This window comes from Quercus lobata, chromosome 3 (assembly GCF_001633185.2).
Source record: "Quercus lobata isolate SW786 chromosome 3, ValleyOak3.0 Primary Assembly, whole genome shotgun sequence".
NCBI classification, from domain to species: Eukaryota; Viridiplantae; Streptophyta; class Magnoliopsida; order Fagales; family Fagaceae; genus Quercus; species Quercus lobata.
This window is the reverse complement of record NC_044906.1, coordinates 73,114,426-73,130,212: the sequence shown is the minus strand read 5'-3', so window position 1 is coordinate 73,130,212 and position 15,787 is coordinate 73,114,426. Positions and strand designations below refer to the sequence as shown.

The following is a 15,787-nucleotide window of genomic DNA, read 5'->3' as shown; positions in this document are numbered from 1 at the left end:
AAAAAACTTGTTGAACTATTGCCTTAATATTAGCTATAGCGAGGAAGCTAAAGATGGACCTGTAGGAATCGATAGATCTGAGGGACACATAGCAGTTGCCTAAGGAAGAGCAGCTTTGTTATGCTCTTGCATGAATTTTTGCAGTTTGCGACAAATAGAGATATCATGGCCTTTGGCATGGTAAAACTCGTAGCAAGTACCTTTGGAAGATTGAGAAGTGGGACACCCAGAGGTTATTCGTTAATGAGTAGTGAATGCAGCAATGGGAGGTTGTGGGAGAGGAGAGAGTGTAGTCAACACATGGTCAGAGGATGACATGTGATAAGTAGGCTAACGGTTCTCCTCGGAGATGAACTCCTTGACTGTAGCATCAAGAGAAGGATTAGGAGATTGGCTAAGTAGAGAAGCCCTAGTAGGCTTAAAATCCTCATGTAAACTCATCATGAAATGAATAAATTCATGGCAGTCCCGATATTTGGCAAAGAGCTTAATGTCCTTAGGATACAGTAGTGGAAGATCTGCAGATGAGAGTTCTTCCCACATAGAAGAAGTCTAAGAATAATAATAAAAAATATACCGTCTCTTGGTGCATTTGATAAAGCTTTGAGTCCATGTGGAACTCTAGGCTTGAATTAGTGCAATTGTAGCAATTGGACAGAAATATCCAAGCAACCTCAGCAATGCCAAGACGAGGAAGAAGACTATGAACGGAAGGTACAGAGGCATTGATAAACCAAGACAAGATCTTACTCTGAATACTCTGTCATTCCTCTAGGTATGCTTCATAATCATCCTCCGTAATAGTAGTCTTAGAGACATCGACATCAGTTGTGGCTTTGGACTTAGGTATTGGTGCTGGTTTGGGAATTGAACTAGTTACATACCTCCATATTTTTCCACCCTTGAGAAAGACAGTCATATTCTGAGATCGTAAATGATAGCTACTAGGCTCATCCAAGATAATGGTGATAGGACGTATAATGTCTCGTTCGTTTTGTTGAGTCATAATGAAGAAAATGACCAAAAAGAGAGATTTAGAGACCTTAGACAAAGAAATAGAACCCAAAATCAGAATCTACGTGAAAAACTGAGCAAGATAGGCCTAGTTGAAAATTTTTGACTTCGGTCAACAATGGCGATCAAAGTCAAAGGTCAACGTCTGATAACGTCATTGTGCTGATGTCACTAGGGCTGACATCATGATGATGACGTGTGCTGACGACACTAGGGCTAACTTGTAAAACTGATTTGGGTGCGTGGGGTGCGTGGAAAAATGTTGGCACATGGCGGTGGCTTCTTTGGCGTGTGTCAGCTGGGGGTGGTGCGTGAGGCACACGTAGCGCATGTTCGACGAACATAAACTTGGGGTGGCACATAGGGGCGTGTGTGAGCTTTGATTGGGCTATTTCTAGCTGGGTTTTGATCGTGATAGTCTGATCTATCACGTCGAAGCTGTAGTTTAACGATTTGATTGATGAACAGACTGGATCTGTGAGTGTAGTCGTTGGGTTTGACGGTGGAGACTTGCTTTTGTCGGTGGCTATCGGTGAAGACGAGGGAAGTGGAGGGATGTCAGAGAATACCACTAGGTTAGAGCAATAACTCTAATACCATGTTAAAAATATAAAGTGAGAGAGAGAAAGATTGAATAGTCTGTAAATTGATGTATATTTTATGTATATGACATTGTACAATAGAGCCTTATATAGACTAAATATGTGTGAAGTACAAGTAATATGGGTATACTACAAATACAGTATACTGGGTTAAGCCCGATGGGCTAGGCTAGACTAAGTGTTATGGTAATTCTAAGTATCACAAGAATTGGGTTGCTTATCTTGCGCCTTGCATTGCCTTGCTCGCAAGCCAATTTCTCTTCCTGAAATTCTCATATCACCAACTCAACCCATCAACCCACAAAATCCAAGGTATCAAGTTCGGTTGGGTTGTGATGATGCCGAAAATTGTCAGTAAGTCACACAGTCCTCACGTGCTCGAGATAACACTTGCAAAACAAAAACAAAGAAAACCTTGTAGAGAGTATCGGTGTGGTACTGGCCAAGTACCCTCCAAAAATCAAGTTAGAGAACTTTCACAACTCTAAAGTGTTAGAGCTGGGGAAATTATGTGTATCTTGGTTTGTGAGGGTTTTTGGGTTTTTATAGTAGGTAGAGTTGACATTTGTTCCTTGATACAGAGGGCTTTTCCTTGTGGGGAAGATCTTCATTAATGCGCATCTTGCAGGATCCTTTCCTTGTTGGAGTCCCCTTGATTAGGGTTAGTTGTAGAGCATAAGATATTTCCTTATATATTCATGCGTGGGGGCCAAGCAAGGCTATGTCAGATCTATCAAAGGTTTACCCATTCCCTTCAGCTTCCTTCCGTTAGTTTTTTAGCCCATCCATACATCCTCGTTGTCTCATTCGAGTGTCATTGGTCTTGAGGCACACCCATCGACCTTGAGGCGCACCCATCGGCCTTGAGGTGGAACCGTTGGCTTTATGGTGTCGTTTATGGTGCACAAGCAAGGTCGTTGGGTTCATTGGGTTTGTCAGCTTTGCCTTGAATTTATCAAACTTCCAGAATTACCCTTATCAGGTTGGGTCAAATTTATTGGATTGAATGCACAATTCACACCCTTATTGGTGACCAATTAATCTGTTAAACAAAATGGACAACCAATCTTGGATTCAATAATTTTAGCAGATATGAAGGATTTTGTCATGATTCTATCCGGTCCAACTGCCTAACCCCTGCTATCACTGGTGGAAGGAGGGGGGCCATGGCCCCTCCTAGGTTTTGAAAAAACCTTTCCTCTTTGCAATTTTTATGAAAAAATAAAAAATATATACTAACTTTTACACATTTCTAGTCGAGTCTAGACTGCAAACATGCCAAAATGTGAATCTGCCATCATTTCTGGGCTTGCATATTTAGATTTAGACCCCACTGTTTTGCCATCCTTAATCCTAAACCATATTTACCACCATTTTTTTTCTCTATTCGTAGCTGAGACAATAATTAATTTGATTATAGGTTTTTAACAACTCTAAGAGCCAAGCCCAATGCTCAATTAAATTTGTTAAGTTGAAGTAGGTTCAGTGATTTGTTTTAGAACATCCGAACAACTTTCTCTGGAACCATAGAAGAAACCCAGATGAAATGGAGAGACGGCAAAAGAAGGCAGAAGGGAGTTTGACCTGCTATGAGTAACAGAGTTTGCGACATACCCAATAGGCAATTGCCTTGGCAAGCTGGCCACAGATGTTGGCATTCTTCGGAGCAACTAGTAATATAATATGCCGTTTTGAGCCGGCAATGCCACAATACTTTACTAAGTAAGACCTCATATTGGCAACACCAACCTGGGCCGGTCAAGAGCATGAGATTACTGACTGAAGACCCCTGTTTGCGTTTAGTTTATAGAAAGAATAAGTCCATCAAAGAATATATCCTATCATTCTACACCTTTATATATACCTACCTATAGCCATTGATGTTATCCCATGTCAAATACACATAAACAAAAAAAGATATTATTTATCTTCAATCTTCGATAACACCTACCTAGATCTAGCATTATTATTTCGTCTAATCCTAAACCGTATGAGTTGGCTATAACTAAGAAATGGAGGCTTGCATTTTATATTAAGTGACAACGGCAATTATAATTAATTGAATTTGGTTTAATGTTTCAAGGCTTATCTAATTAAAAAATAAATATTTTTTGTATCATTTGATTCAATATTTCAAAACTTTTTATCTCTCACGCATACACACAAAACTCTTTTTTTTTTAATTCATCATCTCTCACATATTTCAATTCTATGGAAAAAAAAAAATTGAAATATTCTCAAGTGCCACATTTGAGATAAGAACAAATTAAATATTGACTTTTTGTTTTATTTTTTTTAGCAAACAATAATACTTATTAGAATAAACACGAAAATAGTAATATTAGTATTTCAAACCGGGTTTATAACACGTTACATTACCTCCCTTTAACCTGTGCATAAACTACTGTTATATAGATAAAGAAAATAAATAAATAATATATCGGGATGAATCTTACAAATGTTTTATTAAACTCCACCTAAAAAAATATATAGTATTATACATGAGCAATTACTTAATCAATTGATGATATACATCGAAATACAAAACAAAGTATGGTGTGCGACTCAAATACTCACTTTCAAAACAACTAATTATCAATCTAAACTAAAATTAAACCAAAGTGATAAGAGACAGGACCTACGATAGGGAATTAAAACACACAAAAAAAAAAAAAAAATTGACAAAAAGCAGTAAATGCATTAACTTGAAAAGGAGTTGCTAGAAAAAAAAAAGAAAAAAAAAAGAAAATAAATAGATGATAAAAACAAAAATTAAAAACAACCAAAAGAAAAATATAATAATAGAAATAGAGAGAGTGATCACCTTTTATTTTTTGTATGGGCAGAACATGGAATGGATGGGAGAGAAAGTTATAGGGGAGTAATGATAGGTTAGATGGAAAATAAGATAGAAGGGGAAGAGTTAGAATTATGGGGGAGAAAAATAATCAAAAGAAGTAGAAAAAAGGTAGAATAAACTGCAACGTTAAGCTAAGATGGAATTAGAAGGATTGGGGCATGTGTGAAATTATGGGGGAGGAGAAGAGTTTAAAAATAAAAATAAAAATAAAAATATATCTAATAAGAAGAAAAGGTTGGATGAAGTGCAATAGTAAACTGGGAAATGGAATAGCCAAAAATTTAAGAAGACAGATTATTATTATTATTATTATTATTTTTTGAAACAGAAACATATCATTCAATTAATTAACAAAATCAGCATCTTGGTACACAGCTTCTCTAGCTATCAGAGGAACATCTTCCATCCAATACCTATCCTTAGAAATATTCCTAGCAAATTGAGCTAATACATGTAAGAGTTTAGCAAAATAAAATGTAGATTCTCCATTATTATATATTGTATAGATCACTATATAAGATTTAAATGCCATAGGTTAAAAATCTCATATATATATATATATATATATATAAGATTTAAAAACTTTTGTATGTTTTTTAAAAAAAAATAATTGCAGAATATATTTATTATTTTGATGTGATGCGTTTATTGTCATGTCAATTTCTAATTTTTTTTAATGTATTTATCACAAATTGCACATAAAAGTCGCAATAACTTTTAAATAATGTGAGACAATGGGAGAGGGAGATTCAAATCCTAGTTCTCCCAATAAAGAAGAACAAGCTACGTCAAAGAGTTATAAAGTTCTTGATGAATTTATAAGACTTTTTAAATCAAATTGATAACAGTTTTAGTATTTACTATTTTGCATAAAAATTCTCTTTGGAAGAACATTTGCGAAAAATGTATTCAACTATTTTCTCTTGATCAATCTATCATATGCTGCTTTGACACACTCTAGACTAAGGTTTTTAAACCCGGATCATTCATTGAACTGTAAAAGGAAGAGGTTCAAGATTTTTAAGGTCAAACCGAGGTTGAACCAGGATCGAACCGTGATAACGTCATAATTAATTTAAAATATAAATAAATATATTAAATTAATACATATAGAAAAATTAACTAAAATAATTCAATTAAATATTAAAACATATATTTCTTTATATATTATTAGTCAAAATCCATATAAGTTTTTGTAAGATATTTCAACTAATATATCAATATCAAACCCAAATCTCTACTTCTCAATAATAATAATAATAATAACACCTAAATTTTTTAGAATATTATAATGATAATATGAACCTAAAAACAATGAAAAAAAAAAAAAAAAGAATTCGTTGACAACAGGATATCAATATCACGTGGGCACTAGGAAGGGATTCAAAATAGAAATGATATGCAGTCTAACACTCTCAACTCCCACCATTCAATTTTCCACTATCCTTTGTCATTTCCAATACAGTCACATGCTTGGGTTCATAAAACTAAAAATCAGTACAAAAGAAAGTCAAAGAAAAAAAAAAAAAGCAAAAGAGAAGTTAGCATCTGGAGGTGAGGACGAAACAAAGAAGAAGAGTAAGATGCTTGGGTTAGTCGTCTGGAAGTTAGTCACATGCTTGGGTTCACATGATGAAGGCTGCTTGCTGTGAGGGTTGATTTCTTCATTTTTGCTTTTTTCCTTCTTCTTCGTTGTCTTCTTCTTCCTCTGCTTCTTCTTCTTCTCTGTTTTTTTATTTTTATTTTTATTTTTCTCCCTTTCATTTGGTTCCAGATCTGAAAAACCCAAAGTACTGCTGAAAGTATTGGCCGAAACTTTGCCGAAAAAAAGGAATCGTTCGAACCTCAAAAACCAGTACCGTACGGCCCAATCACGGTTCACACGGTTCCTGCTTTTTTCTCATAGAGCGGTTCAAACTAAAAAAATCGCAAAACTGAGAGATTTGCGATTTTTTCGATCGGACCGCACGGTCTGGTCCGGTTTCAAAACCCTGCTTTAGACATTACTTTCCTTTTTACTCGTATTGCATAAAAACTAGTGAGCCAGGTCAATGAATGACTCATAATTTTGCTATTATTTGCAGCTTTGCTCCATTGGTATTTGCAGGTGCAAATCTGCTGCTTAACTTTTCACTTAAATCCAAGGATCGTTGGACTATTTTACCCAAAAATGAAATCTGACGGATCTTATTTGCACATTGCCAATGCCAACAACTTCTTAACACTATTTTGCACATAATTATGTGAACCATGGCAATTGAGAATAAATGGCTTATTCATTTATAATATTCTCATTCCACAAAACATATCATCAGGGAAAAATTACAAATGGTATAGTATACAGAAACCAAGAAACGGAGTACAATTACACCAAAAAATCTAAAGTGGGAGAAAAAAAACACAAAAAATTCATAGGATACAATATGTGCAGTTGGAATGCAATAACTTCTGGTGTTAAGGCCATGAGGAAAGTTGGCCATCAAAACCAAATTGGAAATTCTGGTTAAACAAATATATTGCAGATACCGAAAGTAGTAAGACAAATATTGCCATAAATATACAAATTCGGCTAGAGTGCCTGGTCTCTACCTTTTTCAGAGCCTTGGACTTTGAAACCTTGACATCAGCACTGTTTTCAGAAAAGGATGATCTCATTTTGGTCTCACGGATAGGTGCTTCTTCTGATGGTTTATCCAACTGATTAAAGAAAAATAACAAGGGGGAGATCTTTTAGATCATCAATCTGCAGTTACTAAATAAATCATAAAGGTACAATAAATGTCAACTCACATAACTTTCCATCTAAACTATATAACAAGTCCAGCATTAGAATGTTTAATATCTGTACGAATCTTAAAAATATATAGAAGTTATCAGCAAGGTTAAACATTTAATTGTGGATAAGTTATTGATGAAATAAAATCTTGAATAGTTAACCAATCAACCAAATTTTTCACTTGACCTCAAGGTGCATCATTGTTGCAATCAGGTAGTGCACAAAGCTACAAAGGACCCATCAATCTAAGTAACAAACAGCAGCAAGGTAAGAGGATTAATTTTGTCAACAGTTTTATATACATTTTCAGAATGATGTATTCAATCTTTCACTACTAAAGTGACAGAAGGAAGAAAAGAGGAAAAATAAAAATAAAAAGAAGAAGAAGAATCATACTGAGGAGCAAAACTAGGTTTTAGGAATCATTTGTTTTGCTTTATTTGGTTGACTCCAGGACTAGCATCTCTTTCTAGTGTTTCATACACATTATCATATTAATGCTTCTCTACTCGCACATATGTTTTCTAAGTCAAAGAAGCCAGCAACAGATGACCCATTTGAAGTTGAACAATAAAGTGTTAAACAGCAGAGAAGCAATTGCTTAACAAGACCAAACAGGAGTAAAGTGGAAGGGTGAACTATACAAGCACTGATTTTTAGCCAGCAATAACAGAGAAGTAAGAGACTATACTCTGAAGTTTTTCAATATGCCCTGAAATTATATTGGGCTATGTTTTGACTAAACCAGGCACATCATCAATCATGAACCGTGTACACACCTACACACACAGAGAGATTCAGACATATCATTCCAAACCAGCACTGACCAAAAATGTTTGTTTGGTTTTGCTGGGAAAGGTCTTTTGGTTACAATTTACTCTCACCATGATCCCCAGGAACCTTTTTTAAATAATCAAATAAGAAAAAAAAAATGTTAACTGTTCTTGAGTAAAACAATAATGCTTGCCAATGAGCAAACAAGAATACTTAAATATAAATGATGTGAGGTTCCTCAAAGGACGGATTAGTGAAAAATAATTTCAATAACCTTGGTATAATGTATATGGTCATGTCCCAATTATGCAGAGTTCAGTCTTCCAAATGACAGAGACATAAGAACATCAAACAAGCAAAGTGAAACACATTTTTGTAAGACAATAACAATCAAGTTTTAATTAATTATACAGAGCAATACATCATAAAAATTATAAGCTTACACATATTATGTGATGTAAGTGCTATTTAGTCCGGTGCGGACCTAAATCAATGCCTATTTTCTGTCTCTGGCCTAATCCCATGGCTGTCTATCCTGGCCCATGGCCAGTTTTAATCTATAATCTATGAAAGAACATTGCAATCCCTACTTTCCCTTCAATCTAAAGACATACAAAGACACTTATCATACAAATTAAAAAATATCCAAGGAATACCTGCCTGGAGACTTTTATCCAATGACCCTGTGACTGCTTCCTCATATGTTTTTGCACAGGTAGCACTGATAGCATCACTCTTGGAAAATAGAATCTCTTTGTTGTCACCATCTATGTTGTTGTACATAATCTTAGCAATACGTAACTTCTCAACTAGAATTGTGTTCTCCTTTGTTAAATTATTTAGCTGCACAGAACATATTGTAATTGCAAACATTGAGATGAATGTTCAGTAAGTCTGCTATAACTATTACAATTTGTTTATAGGAAAGAATAAAAAGAACTAAAAATACTATAAAAAAACCATTCAGGAGCCCCATGGGTTTCTCATGACAAGTGGAACCAACTCCTATTCTATACATTATCAGAAGCTACAGACTCATCATTTAAAATGGATAAGGTTTCTCATCCCATGACACATGGCCATTAGGATTTTCTACCATTATTTATGAAGGCTGCCATTTTCATTAGCATCCCTTTTCAGTTACAGACAGAACATAATGGAACAATTCAATGTCCATTGGAAATGCAAAAACACCTTCAGCAAATGTAGTCAGTTCAACTTTAAGTGCTGACGGCAGAAAGAAAATTAATGAAATGATTATATGAGAATGTTGTACCTGCTTCTGGATGCGCACCCTTTCAGTGGCTAGTTGCATTGCCATATCCTTAATAAACTTGGTCCTGACATTAATTTCTTTTGCACTTTCTAATTTTGTACTGTTAGCTTGATCCAGAGACATCTCCAAGAATTCTATTCTACCTCTCAGGAAACTTAGTTCGTTACTAAGTTCTAAGTTACTTTCGGATAGTAGAACACATTGCTCCTCTGCAGTCTCAATCTTACTTTCAGCGTTTGAAACCTTGGATTTTAGATCTTCAATCAAAGTCTCCATATCCCAAATTGCAGAATATAGCATGTTCTGCTGCTCTTGACTTGCTTCAGTGGAAGCCTTTGCATGCTGTAATTGGATCTCTAATTCCCTTGACTGCTTCTCAAGTAAACCTATCTTTTTTTCTGTGTTACTAGTACTTCCTTTATGAAAATTCAGTTCCTCAGTGAGCTCCATGTTTGTCTCTGTTAGCTGAGTAGCCTTGGCTTCTGCACTTTCAGCCCTACTTTCTGCGTTATATATGCTTTCTTTTAATGACTCAATTATATTCTCCATTTCACTAAGTTGCTCTTGACTTGCTTCATTGCAAGCATTTGCATTATTCAGCTGGAACTGAGATTCTTTCAGTTTTTCCTCAAGAAAATCCACCTTTTCTCTCAAAGTGAAAACTTCTGCACTTTGGGCAATATATTCTGCATTGCTGCTCTCAAGTTTCTCTAAAGCAATATCTTTTTCTTTCAGCTGTTCAATGCAATCTTCATGTTTAACTTTCAACTGAATTTCTCGTTGAATTGCACTGTTCATATTAAATTTAACTAGCTGGAGTTGACCAACCAACTCCTTTGAAATGCCCATGAGTGCCACAGAAGCATTTTCTGCCTCTAAAAACCTTCCCCAAACAACTTCTGCTGCTTCTTCCATGTGAAATGCTACTTTTTCTGTATGGTGTAACTTTAATTTTAGTTCTTCTTCATTTTGTCTTGCTTCTGCTAATTTCTTCTCAAGATCTATCTCCCTTGCAAGTGACTTTTCCAGCATCCGCAGCAAATGTCTTTGTTGTTTGGCCATCTGCATGTTTGATTTTGCATTTAGGTTTGACAGTTGACCATTTTCTGATAATTCCAAGGCCTTGTCAATTTCACCTGTGAAAATGCATGTTTCAGAAAGGCAAGAAATTTATAAGAAAAAAAATAGAAAAGTGCATCTTCATTATCTGAGGCAACCATCTAACTAGACAAGGATGTTAACATACCATTATCAGATTTGAAAGCAAAGACAGTTCCCTGAAACTTGGCTAACTGCACCTTCACCTCAAAAATCTGCCGTTGAGAATGCTTTAAAGATTCTTTGGAATCATGCAATTTTTCCTCCATCTTAGTAGAAAATTCTCTCAAATGTCTGCATGATGATATTTTATTATGGGCATCAACAATGTCTGCTTGAAGATTATCCATGAAAGCACCCAGCTCTCTTACCTCAGAATCTAAAATGCCTGACATGAGATCAAACATCAATGCCTTCTCAATAGAGTCTGTCGAGACATAGTTCTTCTCTAGAGCCATAGCTTGAAGATCATTTTCATGAGCCAATAGGTACATCAAAATTATGTGCAAATTTACCAACTTCTCAGAAGAATATGCCAAGTCCAAGTCTACATTTATTAGAATTTTCTTGGACCTCTCTATCTCTTGTACACCATTTTCATAAGATGAGATTCCTAAATGTACATAAAGTTTTTCAGACTCCAAAGCCCCAGCATAGATGTCACCAACAGCTTGACTGTCCATTTCCACCGTTTAATTCTTGGTTCAAACCTGCTAAAGCAAGAAACAAAGAGGAAGGAAAAGTGAGGGAAAAAAAGGGCCCAACAAAATTAACCCCAGTAACCCTTTTTTTTTTTTTTTTTTTTTGTTTTTTTGGGTGGGTTTGTGTGTGTTTGGGGGGGATGTTAGTATGCTACTTCCTTTTGGTACTACACACAACATAGCAGACTATAGGGAACTAATAAAAAACTAGAAATGAGCAATTTACTGTCTAGCATCAGTTCATTGCAGACCAAACACAAAGTGGAATTCAACCTTAGTCACCAATGGTCCCGTGATTACTCACTAGTTAACAGCCAAGACCAGTAATATGCAATAATTGAACGTGGTAGAAAATTGACCTCTTTCGAAAACCACTAGACTACAAGTGAAGTTCTATGATTGAGAACCAAAATTTATAACAGTAATGTCGTGGTCATATAAACATTATTTGCAACATCACTTTTTTTTTTCTTTAAAATCAGGAACCTTCTATCGTTGTAAATTCCAATACATTAATAATATTCTATATAGTGAATTCTTAGATCCAACAGGCAATAATCCTATTTCTCTCACGGCAGAACTTCTAAATTCTAATAGAGAACCCAAATTGTGAAAATGTCACCTAATGTCTCAAATCATTTAGAAAAAAAAAGTGATCATTAGTTTACCATTCACATTATAAAGAATTTGAATTATGATAATTAAGTATCCCTCTCCAACCATAAAATCTGAAAACTGAGTAAGATTCTGACTTTCATAATAAAGTTCAGACTCCAATGTCGTACATTTCTCAAACATCAAACAACACCAACCAGAAATTAGTAGCTGAATTCACCCAAAAAAAAAAAAAAAAAACTACAGCTTAACACATTAGTTTCTAATTATATGCCTTTTAACTAAAAATATCAAATATAAGGGATTAGCAAGGCACCCAATTGGGAAAAAAGGCCACTAATCCATGTATTATTTTTCAGAAAGTACATCGAAGTTTCCAAACTAAGTAGTCCCAATTGTAAATGAGAATTCAAAACCCTTTTGAAGGTTGAACGCTCTAAACAAACACAGGAAACAAAAGTGGCGGAAATGCAATTACTGTGATGAATTTCCGGGGAAAACATAATCGATGGGGTTAAGAAGAAAGTACCTGCGGATTCGGGAAAATGTTTGGTGGATGTTGTTAGCTCCAGCCTCCAGCCTCCAGCCTCCAACTCCACAGGCAAAGGCAAGCTGGGTCAATGATTGTTGAGAGAGAGAGAGAGAAATAGAAAAGGGAAATTCTTAACCAACACCACTCATTTCCAAATTACCGTTAATCCGTAAAGACAAATCTGTTGTGTAATACGGATGGAGCTTGGAATTGGAAGACTCTGTCTAAACTCCCAGTCTAACTCTTAACTCTAACGCTAACGCTAACGCGTGCCGGTGGGTTGGTGGGTACAGATTTTTATCACTAGTCAACCGTCAGTTCAGTAGTATTTTCACTCGCTACCGTTTAATGCCAGCACACGTTAGCCACTCCACTTCAATTATTGAGGTTTTAACATTAAATAGTACTCTGCCGTTTACACTAACAATATCTGACGGTTTTGAGCATGACAAAAATTCTTTATAATCATAAATTTATAATGAAAAAAGTCTTCAATGTTAATAACTCACTGTCAAAATGCATGTAATTACAAGTATATATTTTAAGTTACATCACTAATAATATCACTCCCACAAAAGAAGAAAAAAAAAAAAAACTACATTTCATGGACCATGTCAAGTTATCAGCCTCCTTAAGTACACTTGTTACTGTTACATTTAAAATAATAGTAAAGCTAGATTACTTAGAAAGATAAACTAAAAAAAAAATTAAGAATAAATATAACATATTAAATAAAGAAGAATAAGTAAATATTTTATAAGAATTACACCTAAATCTCAATCTACTCAACGTTGGTAGCAGATTTAACACTGCAAATATTCATACTTGCAAATTGTAGCTCAAATTGGCCAATTTCGTCAGCATTTTTATCAATAATATAATATTTTAATATAATTTAAGGTACCACAAAAGCAAATTAATAAAGAATTAAAATTGTATGATAGAGGCCGAGAAAAGAGTAAAGGCATAGAGAGAAAAGAGTAGAGGCGCAAGAGTCTTCTCTGAAAGACTAAAATTGTGAAAGGCTGAAAGCTCTTACCTCTTAGTGGTTTGTGCCTTTCAGCCTTTGTGGACTACAGCTACTACAAGTTTTTTTTTTTATTTAATTCTTTTAGAATCAACTACAAGCCCTTAAATCTAGCCATTTATTGTGTTAGTAAATAGTGAGTAGGTTAGTGTACTAGACTACTAGACTACATTTGATTGAAATTGTGAGTCAAGTTTGTGAGCTTAGAGCTGTGAAGTGTCGTATCATATTGAATGAGATTTTTTTTTTTTTTAATAAATGGGTTGTCTTGTCTTATGTCTATGAAGTGTGAACATTTATCTATAATCTATTGGTTTCAGTGCTTTGTGTTTTATGCACCTAACATCAGGACATAGTCTAAATATTTTTTTAGCGAATTTTTTAAACGGGTTAGGTCACGGGTTATCCGGGTTGGGTCGGGTTGACCTGCAAAAAGTCGAGTCGGTTCACAGGTCAACCCGTTTTTTACTTCGGGTCAAAAAAGTCGAGTTCGGGTTAGGTATTTTTTGGGTCGGGTCAGGTCAAAAAATTCTGACTCGTTTTGCCATATCTACATTCACCCATAGATACGTGCGAGTGTAACAGTTAATAAAGGATCAGAATCTCTTAGGGAGTAATTCCTAATTTGTGTGCATGTGAAACTTTCTACTTCACTCTCACCTATAAGCCTTTTCTATTTTTGTCTAATAAATAACTCAAAGCATTACCTATAAGAGAAATGCTATGTTCATAATATTTTCATAATAATTTTATACTAAATTCTAGGTAACAAATTATTATTGGTTCCAATCTAAGCCCATCAATAATATTATTTTTTACCTACCACTAACAACTTACCATTTAAGATTTGCCATGCAATCGTTGAAAAAATATTGTAAAAATGTAACATTTTCCTTGTTTTTATATTTTACTTTACACTCCATCACGTATTTTATTTTATTTTTCTTTTTTAAACTTTGATTATTTTATAAGGAAAAAAAAAATAGAAAACCAAAAATGAAACAAAAGGTTTATATTCAATACCTAACCATCACAAATCACCCCCCCCCCCCCAAAAAAAAACCTGAATGGAGTGTACACCTTAAAAAAACATTAAAGGCTTTATTACTTAACTTATTTTTTAAGTCTCTTTCCCAAATAATTACTTACAAAATATATCAAAAATATAATCTATTAGAAAAAATATTTTAGAATTATGAAATAATTATATTGTATTTGATACAATAAACTATACATGGGGCGCTTTTATATAGGAGGTAGAGTTGTATGCCTCAGGTGGAGAGCTACAACGAATTTAAGGTACGCATAATTCACCCCAACTCTGATACTCTAGGGTTGTGAGAAGCTTTCTAACTTAACCTTCGGAGGGTCTTTGGTCGGTACCATACTGGTACTCTCCTAAGGTCTTCTTGTTCTGTGTTGTGTAGGTGTTGTCTTGAACACGTGAGGATTGTGTGACTTATTGACAATTTTTGGCATCATCAATTGGCACCATCTGTAGGGAAGAACAAGCACAACTTGCAAGCCATACAATCGCTTCCCAAACAAAGAGTTGCATCGTGCTTACTTGTTCAATGGCGACCACCAACAATGTTCAAGGAGATGAACCACGCACCGCCACACTTAAGAGACAGGTTTAGACTCTCACCACTGCCGTAGAATGCCTCACCAAGCAAAACCATGATCTAAAAAAGCAACTGCGCCAGAAGAATGCAGGGCCTAATACTTAGGAGGAGGATCAAGAAGGCACTAGTACTGAAAGAAGGGACCAAGAGGGGTCAAAAGGTAGCAATGACGCAAGCAGACCAGAGCGATAAGACACGAGCCGTCCATCCATCGTAAATGCGGTTCCATATCATATGGTCGCGGAGATGCAGATGATGAAGGAACGGATGGACTTCATGATGAATGCCCTCAAAGGACGAGTATCTAGCGACCTCGATGACTTGGTCCATTGAACTGATTCACCATTCACCGCATCTGTCACTTCATTCCCCCTTTCATCGAAGTTCCGTATGCCTCAGGTGGAGAGCTACGACGAATCTAAGGATCCACTGGATCACCTGGAGTCTTTCAAGACACTAATGCACCTGCAAAAAGTGGTAGATGAGATCATGTGCAGGGCCTTCCCCACTGCGCTGAAGGGCCTCACAAGGGTTTGGTTTAGCAGGTTGACACCTAACTTCATTGATACCTTTAAGGAGTTGAGCGCCCAGTTTGCCTCACAGGTTATCAGGGGGCACAGGTATAAGAAATCCACTACATGCCTGATGAGCATTAAGCAACGGGGGGATGAGATGATGAGGTTGTATAGAGCCCACTTTAACAAGGAGGCACTCTCAATCAATGAAGCTAATGACAAGATACTTGTGGCCACATTTACGAATGGGCTACGGCAGGGTAGGTTTCTATTTTCCTTATACAAAAATGACCTAAAGACTATGTTGGATGCACTCTACAGGGCTACTAAGTACATGAATGCAGAGGACGCACTGTTGGCTTGCAAAAAGAA

The 15,787-nt window shown here is 35.5% G+C and overlaps 1 protein-coding gene across 5 annotated transcripts; it reads right to left on the bottom strand.

Annotated features, from left to right (window-relative positions):
* Positions 1–6,733: 6,733 nt before the first annotated feature.
* Positions 6,734–12,545, bottom strand: LOC115979024 (WPP domain-interacting tail-anchored protein 2). Of its 5 annotated transcripts, none has more exons than XM_031100966.1 (5): positions 12,246–12,545; positions 10,549–11,113; positions 9,303–10,438; positions 8,687–8,869; positions 6,734–7,173 (listed from the first exon to the last, which is right to left on the bottom strand). In XM_031100966.1, exons 2-5 carry the CDS (start codon positions 11,081–11,083, stop codon positions 6,931–6,933), a joined length of 2,097 nt encoding a protein of 698 aa, XP_030956826.1. In that variant the 5' UTR covers positions 11,084–11,113; positions 12,246–12,545; the 3' UTR covers positions 6,734–6,930. The 5 variants fall into 5 exon arrangements, with proteins under 5 accessions (XP_030956826.1, XP_030956825.1, XP_030956828.1 ...); XM_031100965.1 differs by having other exon boundaries at positions 10,549–11,110; XM_031100968.1 differs by having other exon boundaries at positions 8,683–8,869; positions 12,246–12,544.
* Positions 12,546–15,787: the final 3,242 nt, after the last annotated feature.